Consider the following 8,961-nt stretch of genomic DNA (forward strand, 5'->3'; position numbering starts at 1 on the left):
CTTTAAGCTGGTAAGACTGTCTGTCAGTAGCGGAGCCTGCCAGGGGGGTCAGCATACAAAGATCTTGTTATTCGTGCTCTATAGCCAGTATTCAGCCCAGTACAACTCCTCATTGTTTTGTTCTTTTCATTTCTTTCTTTCTTTCTTTCTTTCTTTTTATTTCTACTTTTATTTTCCCTGCGTAAACGGCATTCAGGATGATAATCCTCTGTATACACAAGGAGATCTGTCTAAAGCCACTTGCATTGTGGACAGTTCTCACCCTCCCACCCTTGTCCAGAGACAACAGTTATGCTCTGTAACATCAAGCCTTTGAGAAAATGGGATACTTCAGGTCAGACCACTGTCCTGAAAGCCGATGTCGGATGGCCCCATGCGCTCAGCGGTATGGCCGCGATAGAGATCATGGCGCCTTCCAGACCTATGAAGATAGTCTCCTCATTCGCTAGATGGCTATCAGATTCATCTCTCGACTAAGCAACGCGGAACACGCTTCAAATAGATGCAAGCAGTTGCAAGATCCTGGAATACTCGGAACGCCCCCCAAGTCTTGGAGGCCCGGATGCCGGCACTGTCGGGTTCAGCACAACACGTTAAACAAAGTCTTGGAGAAATCCATCGCGGCTGACTCGAGCGGCCAGACTGGCATGGTAATGATAGATCCTCTAGGCAAGCTTCAGACGAATTACCAGGTACAAAGTCAAAGACGCACCGGGATGGAGGCCCGGCGATCATGATGTTCATTCGACCGCACTGTGGAACTGTCATTGCAAGTCGTGATTGCACTACCTGCTTCTCGGAGTAACAAGAATAATAGATCACAAGCTACGAAGTTGAGGGAGTAACTTTGCCGCTTGATCCGGGATTCGCGTGGTGTATACAGCCACGATCCGCGTAAAGGGGACATAATTGGCCGCGCTTAGAAAGGCAGGTATATTTGGTGAGGCATACCATGTACATGGAACGCGACAACCTGTCAGATCATTGTCCAGCAGGTCCTGGCTTGGTAATTCGCAAATGTTGGGTATACTTACCTTTAAACCACCTATGGATAAATGGATTGCTTCTCACCTGGATGCGTGCCGCATACCCAACACCAGCAACCGATCGCAGGCCGTACCGATCATGAATGACCACGCTTTGGTGCGATGCCACGATAAGCTTGATGGGAATGAGGATGCGAAGACGGCCACGTTGAAGCCGTTGCCGCCGAGGTTGAGCAGGTATGCGCGACGGATAAGGGAGATATCTGGGAGTACATTGCTGACTGCTGGTAATCCAGGTGTAGGCGCCATCACTGTCGATGCCATTGTGACTTTTGATGAAGTCGTAGCTGGTTCAGTGTGCCCATTCGAAAGAGGTGGTTCTGTATAGGAAAGCTTAGGGTTCAAGTCGCGGACGGTACCACATATTCGAACAAGACAGACAAGCGACATTGTGTACATATTCAGCACGACAACAGGACCGGTGTCGTTAGGTGTGAGCACCGTGCTTACGTTCTTGGGTCCCTGCGTGAAGCTACTTACTATAGCACTAGTGGGAGCCGCGTAAAAGAGTGTCTGCGACTGTCCCTGCGCATTGCCGATGCTCCACTTGGCCCAGCAGCAGTCTGCCGAGCAACCTTATTGGTTCAGATTAATTGAATAGTTCTATAATTAAGATAATTTCTGTCTTTTCTCCAGCTGCATAACCCAGCTGCATTATCCAACCACAGTGCAGGCCAGCTCATGCCAGGAGCAGTCGCTATTCCACCCTCAGCCTCCCTGGGCCGGCGGTATTGCAATTATATCCCCGAGCCAGGCTCACGAACGTCGACATGGACTGAATCGATCCAAGAGAAATCAGCAATGCTGTTTCCCGGAACCAGTCCGACAGTTTCAATCTCAATCACTCGCGTCAAGACACGAGCCGCGGTGCCGCTCGACCAGATTCCTTTGTAGCGGCGCCATCTGCACAGCAGAAGCAACGCTTCCTGTCTCACCAGCCAGTTGCGGCACTTGAGCCCGCAAATAACAGGGATGCGTTGATCTTACGTTGACGGCGAACGTCGGCATCGGCTTCATGCTTGAGGCGGCCGTCAGCAGTTGCTTCGCCATCTCCACGGCATGCTGGAAGCGCGCGAAGTATGCATTGTACTCCGTCTCCCATGGTAGCTGCTGCCTCTCTACGCTGAGTAGAATATAGGGGATTAATCCCCATTACTCGAGCAGCATCCAGGCGTTGCGATCCCCTGCGAGAAGCACCCTGGATGGACGAGGGCTGATCCGATCATCTGCCTTCTCTAGCGAGGCAGTTCATGCAATTGAAGCGAGAACGCAACGAGGCAGCTTGCTCCCCAGCAGTACGAGCCCGACCAGGCTACCATGAATGTGCTGGTCGTGGCGATGTTGTTTACGGCCTCCAGTGGCGCCTTCGATATCAGGGAACAAACGGGACCGTACATCATCCTGCACAAGGGCCTTTGGCGTGCTGGTTGATGACCAGCCCAGATACAGTCCCACAAAGGCCTGGGCTATTGTCAAGCTCGTTGCGCTCTGCCGGGGCCGGTCCTCCGATTCGCTCCCAACAGTTTCAAGGCTGACTGCAGATGAAACCAGCCGACTGCGTGTCTTCTTGAGGAGCAAGATGGAGATCAGGACAATGCATAAATCAGCACCAGCTCTGTGCTCTGAGGAGCCTCCAGTCGGCTAGCAGTCGTTGCCGAAGACAGGCTATGGCTTTGTGGCATTACTGCACAGAGATTACCGCGTCGCCGCGTTCATTGCCCTGCCATCGCGCTGTCCGCGTTGCCCATGCGTAGCTGTAAGAACTGATCATTGAGCGAGCCCAGGCTGATGACGGCGTGGCAGACCGCCGGCTGCTCTCGCTGACCTGGTATCCTAGAAGTAGCGCGCACACTGCACGGCGGTAGTCTCTCGGAAAAAAGCCTAGGTAGTGTTGCTCGGTTGAGCTCAGATCCACTTTACCTGAAAGCAATACAAGCGCCGGGCTTCTCTATCTGTCTGGCGTCCGGTCTCCCAGACGGGCAGCCTGGGTCGTCGCATTTCTTATGGCGGCTTCTATTCGTCCTATGAGTGGCTTTACCCCGGTCTACTTGTGCGAAGACCATACTTGCATACCGCACAGTCAGTGCCCATTTTCGGTCGACTATCCCGAGTCTTTATCTCCTATCAACCTTCTGGCTAGGTGACTGCCTCATTCTCAGGCTCTCGTTATTCAAGTCCAGCTCTGCGGATGTCCAAACGGCCGAAGTTGACCCCAAGTCAGCCAGGTCTCACCCGCTCCAGAAAGCAAATAACAAATGGCCCTAATCAAAACCGGCGTAGGTAACTGATTGGTTATTGCAAGCCTCTAATTAAGCTCTTTCTGTCCCAAAGCTAGCGGGATCCTACGCCCCCTTACCAAGCGTCCGGGAAGCCCAGGAAAGACGTAGCTTTCGCCTAGGCCTGGTCCTCGTTCTACCTTTCCGACTCCGCTTCTTCCCTTCACAGTATAGTAAATAGAAGCTGTAGAACAACGCCAGTGGTGTATGTCCGTAGAATTTCAAGTTTCTGAAAGGCAACGTTAGACGGTAGCTTTGCTAGCTTACTTGCAACCGCCACAGCGATGACAAGGAGGTCGAGAGGTCATGCTAAATGCTTGGTGATGAAAAAAAGGCTCGCTACTTGGCCTCACAGGCAGATTTCTTTTCGTACTTTCTAATTACACCTGTGCTAGACCCCAGTGCTCGCGGCTCAATCATGGAGTCCCGGAGGACACCGAAATCAGCACGTTGTCTTCTAGTGTCAGTTCCTTTGGGGATCGTTCAATGATCTCCATGGCCAAGAGAGACTCTCGGTACTTCTATGAGAGACGGTCTGCCTTGGTTCATCTTTATTCTCGTTCACACCTTCCAGGAACTTCCATGGACGGGTTGTGCCAGCCGGATTAAGGTGTTACATTCGAAGCTTTGGAAAAGCCTGAGACTTACTAACGGCTGAGCGAGCGTACAGATGTACAAATGCTATCAAGATCTTGATACCACTGAGTCACTTTGCCATGTCCGACGTGGAACATATGTGAGGATAGTTAAAGGATATCCGCATCACTATTGTAGACTGGGTGGATTGCATTTGCAGTATATCATAAGTCTGAATAGCTCATTGTGTATCTAGATGAGTCTAGAGATCCCGAGCTGATCTGGCTCCTTTCGCTTGAGTTGAGTGAGATTTGGGCATTCCAAGACAGACATTGATGTCATAACTGGTTTTTGAGGACTGCAGAAGATTACGCAGCAACGTCGTCAAACCTGATGAGTCTGTCTGTCTCGTGCTTCCTTCCTGCATACCTTTCCAAGAATTCGGAGTCCATATACCGCTGACGTGTATGGGATTTTGGTCCCCAAGTGTGAATGGGCCGTCCACATGCCGACGGTTGAGTTTCAGATCCTAATGCAACTCCAGTGTAACGAGGACCATATCGCGATAATAGAGAGGTTGCTCGCCATGCCATCCTGATCCCCGAGAATTCATGACGCTCTCTGAGTGGCGGCATTGCAGTGACTGTCCAGAATTCTATATGGCTTCGAGAGAAACAGCTGCGGGTCTCGGGGATCTCTAGCAAACGCATCTATGTTGTCTCGGCCAAAATACCCCTTCCTACCCAGCAGCTCCTAGGCAAGGGCTAAGCCCCCTTACTTGCATAGAGTCGTACAATCGTAGCACGATCTCGGGATTTACTTCAGGGTCTGACAGCGGGAATTCCCTTAAACCGCAGATAGATACATATGCCCCTCTTTGTCTCTTCTGCATACGAAAGGATCAAGAGAAGGGACATACTTGGTGATCTGGTATCCCAATCTACACTTTTAGCCGCGCCAGAAACGGATTCCAGGTGTATTTGACGGAACCCCATACTGGCATAAGGAGCTCTCCCAGCCGCTCATTCAGTGATCTGGCTTTTGCACCAGCAACAGTCCTGATTCCTGGCGCTAATCGGGCTTTTAAATCCTGTAAGGCGGGCACGATACATTTTGCCAAAGGTAGAGAACATACAGCCTACAGCAGCAGATGCAATCATGCGCTTTATTCCCTCCTTAACCACGTTGGCTCTCATATCGCGCGCAGGAATCTTTGTCTCAGCAGTCATAACAGTCGGCTTGAACGCAAGATTTCTGACGAACACGTCTTGGGCTAATGACCTGCTAATCTACATTATCGTCATTGCATCCTTCAGTGTCCTAGCATGTCTCGTCCCGCCATACCCTAATTTCCTCTTCGACGGCTTCTGGGCATTGGCAAGTGCACTGTGTCAGGCTTTCGCGCTGGTCATTCAGGTGAGTACTACTACTCATACTCGACTGACTCGGCCGACGTGAGCTCGTCCGGTTTTGACGTTTCGCTAATAAGATGCCTGAATAGTTTACCGACTCTCCCTGCTATGGCTTCCGACCGGAAAGCGAGGATGAGGTGACTTGCTCAACGTATAAGGCTGGAACTGCATTTGTGTTCTTGATGGCGTCAGGATGGGGGACTAGTGCGCTTCTTGTGGGTGTCCCCTCCCTAGATTGGATATTGAATGTCCTCGGCCTCAGGCTGACGGGAAAATACAGGGCCTCATCCGCATTATAGGTGTCGTCTTCAACATCGGCCAAACTAACAGGCATTTGTACGCATTGATCCGTTCAGTGGACTGACGACCTGACCTTTCATGTGCTGACAGCGAGTTATCAATTCAGACCGCCAGTACAGGAAACGCCGAACGAGAGAGAAGCCTTTGGAAAAGACAGGCATGAAGAGAAAGTACAGTCGCTTGAAAGCATAAAGGAAAGGGGCAAGATCAAGTTCGTCTTTTCTTCTTTCGGATGAAATTTGCTGATATTCCAGGGGGTTCGGGAATGATCATTTCGCGCGGTACTTTATCTGCTATGGGATTCTCGGCGCTGTCCTGCTTGCCATACTGCTCCCCATTCTGCAAGTCATTATTCCCTCCATCTAGAGAGAGGTGTGAGCTAATCCTTTGTTCGAACCAGAATCATATACGCCGTCCCGGCCTTCACAACCTACCTCCTCAACGAGAGCCCCCTGCCTTCCCTGCAAGTCTCTCTCCTTACCCCTACGAACGACAGCATCCTGTTCTCCGCCTCCAGTGAGATCAAAGTCCCTGACGCGCTGACCATGCATCTTGACTCGATGCATGCAGAGATCTTCCGGCCGCAACCCAGAGGGAGACCCAAGGAGGACCTGATACCGCTTGCAGAGGTTGACATCTCCAAGCTACACTTCAAGGGAAACCAGAAGATCACTATGAAGAATCAGACGCTGAAACTCGGGGACGTGGGCCAGTTCGCAAGATTAGTTGAGGATGCCGCGTACCACTCGACGTTCCGGACTGCGATGCACGCGAAGACCAAGGTCGGGCTGGCAGGGCTGACGACGAGTATTGATATAACGAAGGAAGTAGAGATGCCTGGTATGTGGCAGCACTACACGAAATTTTTACACTTTCCTACGTCAAACAGGCGCTAATGGCAATATCTCGTACTAGGCTTCAGCAATTTCACTGAACTTGCAATTAACGACCTCACAATCAGAGAACGCGACGACCAGGGCAACAACATATTCGCCGAGACTGTCCTCTTCAATCCAACTCCAGCATCAGTCACGCTTGTATGTCTCCCCTTCTATTAATCCTTACTAAGAAAGAAAGGTGATGAAACTGACATTATGGGATAAGGGCGACGTGACCCTCTCCATCTTGGCCGCCAACCACTCCATCGGCACGGCGACGAGCAGCATCAACAATATCAAGTCCGGGAACAATACCCTGAGCATCCGTGCATTCCTCGATGGTGACGTATTGGAAGAGAACATTTCTGGAATTATTAGAGAGCAGATTCCGTACCTTCGGAAGGGGGATATTAAGATCACAGCAACTGGCAAGTCAGTGGTGTATAACGGGCAGCATCTCGAATACTGGGAAACAGCGCTGCAGGCCGTCAGAGTCGAGGTGACGAGGTCGGTGAGGGAGGTGGTGAATATGGTCCTTGATACGCTTGACGGGGATGACATTGTAGGTGAAGATGGAGATGATTCTGGCTTTGGAATCTTCGGGTTTGAAATTGATATTCCCAGAGTCCAAGAGGGCGTAAGATCTGTTGTTGAGGGGCTTGTTGAGCAGATCTTGGATACTGCTAAAGGGCTGGATGAGAATGAGGAAGACACATTTACGGAGGAATTGACTGTTCTTGGGAGGCTGATATTGCGATTGCTGCAGGTTCTTGGGGTTCTGTAGACCTGATAGCTTGTTCAGTAGGTTTAACTATGTTTATTCTTTGCCTATCACACGCCAGAAGTAAACGCACTTGGACGGACAGTCGGAAGACAAAGCTTACCGGAAGGCGCGCGACACAGTCTTGATGTTAAGTTGGTTTAGCCTCATATTCCGGGTCATATCCTTGCTCCCTGCCCTTCGAGCAGGAGAAGCCAGCCTAGCTATGATCTCGGCTAACTTAACTATCAGTGGCACTGTCCAATTGTTCTGGCCATATCAGTCTGGAGGCTGCCTCTTATATCATTTACTAATCAGATAATCTACCAGGTTCAGTCACACAGCGGCTGGTGATGGTCAGAATTAGTATTCATTAAAGGCCGGTACGAGCCCTAACTGTAAGATGATTATGACTACTTAGCACGAAGGTTACCAAAGTAACTGTTTTGCAGTGGTATATCCTGACTCAAAGGATTGCTACCAAACTCTGAATAGACTTAGGTTGGGTGTTTCTATAGACCAGAGTCATTCTTTTTGGGACAATCAAGCGGCATTACTGCATGGCTAGGTGTTGGTCTGGAAGATCGGCGGGTAGCGCTCTACAGCTGGTGTGAAGCTCACCACGACAGCATTAATCTGATCCAGCTCCTCGTCTTAAACCTCCATAATCTTGCTGTTTTCCTCCGCCCGCTCAGGCGTCGACAATCTGGTGATTGGGACAGTTCTCGTTTTCAGCCGCCGCAACAGTGTGATTGTCCAATTGATGGCCAGCTGCGGGGGGTGCAGCCTTTGCGCGCGGCAATCTCCTCGACGTTGCTCAAAAGCCGAGGTTCTTTCAAGTTCACCTGCTGAAAGCGCGGAAAATAAAACTGTACCAGTACCGAGTCCATAGGCAGGTCAAAGTGTTTCAGCTGGCCCGTCAACGTACCTCGTCCGATGGGCGAGTAGGCGACGGTTGGGATCCTGTACTGCGCGCAAGCGGCTGCAACACCATTATCCAGGATATCGGGGGTAAACCTGAGCCACTGGAATCAATCGCGGACAAATGGACGAGAATGAAATTTCGAAGAAGAGAAACCTACATAGAAAGCTCGGCCTCGACGGCAGTGAGCTTGGTATACTTGACGGCCTCGTAGACGAATTGGCGCGCACCTCGGACAGCGCAATTACCCTGATCTTACCCGCCTGCACATAATCCTTGTCGATCATGCCAAGGGTGAGCTCGAGCCGGACGTTAGATTGCAGCACCCCAACTCAATATGTCAACTCTTCTTGCGGCCCTTGGGCTGGGCGATGCAGTCGTCCAAGGCGCGGCGGGTGTTCTTAGGCGAGGCATCGAACTGGCTGACTTTGGGATTGACGCCGTCCTTAACGCTTTGATGTTTCGTCGTTGCTAATATACGGTCTTGCCCGCGCTTTTACAGCGAGGGTCTTCCTTGCCAGTTGATTACAGCTGTAGCGCAGTAACTCCACAGCATACTTTGGTGACATACAGACGAGATACATGGAAGGCGCACAAACCGTAGCACCTCATCAGGAGTTGGTACTACCTTGCGAAGTCGAGATTTGGCAGATATATATCGTCAAGTATCATATAGACGCAGCCCTCGGTCTGGGGACTTTGGCCTATCATCACGAGTCGGTGCGCATGAGCATCTAAAACCTCGGCCACATGAAAGGCAGGACTCGCGTCTACCTTGACTAGAAGAATTT

At 50.9% G+C, this 8,961-nt stretch overlaps 2 protein-coding genes across 2 annotated transcripts, besides 1 other annotated feature; one reads left to right on the forward strand and one right to left on the reverse strand.

Annotated features, from left to right (window-relative positions):
- Nucleotides 1–8,961: part of a sequence feature (contig 1.25 1206..229102(1)) that runs on past both edges of the window.
- ANIA_01575 (uncharacterized protein) lies at nucleotides 331–3,044 on the reverse strand (the record flags this gene model as incomplete). Its single annotated transcript, XM_654087.1, has 10 exons — nucleotides 331–421; nucleotides 713–789; nucleotides 952–973; nucleotides 1,072–1,379; nucleotides 1,527–1,621; nucleotides 1,807–1,972; nucleotides 2,034–2,164; nucleotides 2,363–2,687; nucleotides 2,746–2,871; nucleotides 2,967–3,044. The coding sequence occupies 10 exons, from the start codon at nucleotides 3,042–3,044 to the stop codon at nucleotides 331–333; spliced, it is 1,419 nt and encodes a 472-aa protein (XP_659179.1).
- Nucleotides 5,843–7,272, forward strand: ANIA_01576 (uncharacterized protein; the record flags this gene model as incomplete). The annotated part of the gene is made up of 4 exons (XM_050612814.1): nucleotides 5,843–5,955; nucleotides 6,011–6,450; nucleotides 6,526–6,647; nucleotides 6,688–7,272. The coding sequence occupies 4 exons, from the start codon at nucleotides 5,843–5,845 to the stop codon at nucleotides 7,270–7,272; spliced, it is 1,260 nt and encodes a 419-aa protein (XP_050468689.1).

Source organism: Aspergillus nidulans, chromosome VII (assembly GCF_000011425.1).
Source record: "Aspergillus nidulans FGSC A4 chromosome VII".
NCBI classification, from domain to species: domain Eukaryota; kingdom Fungi; phylum Ascomycota; class Eurotiomycetes; order Eurotiales; family Aspergillaceae; genus Aspergillus; species Aspergillus nidulans.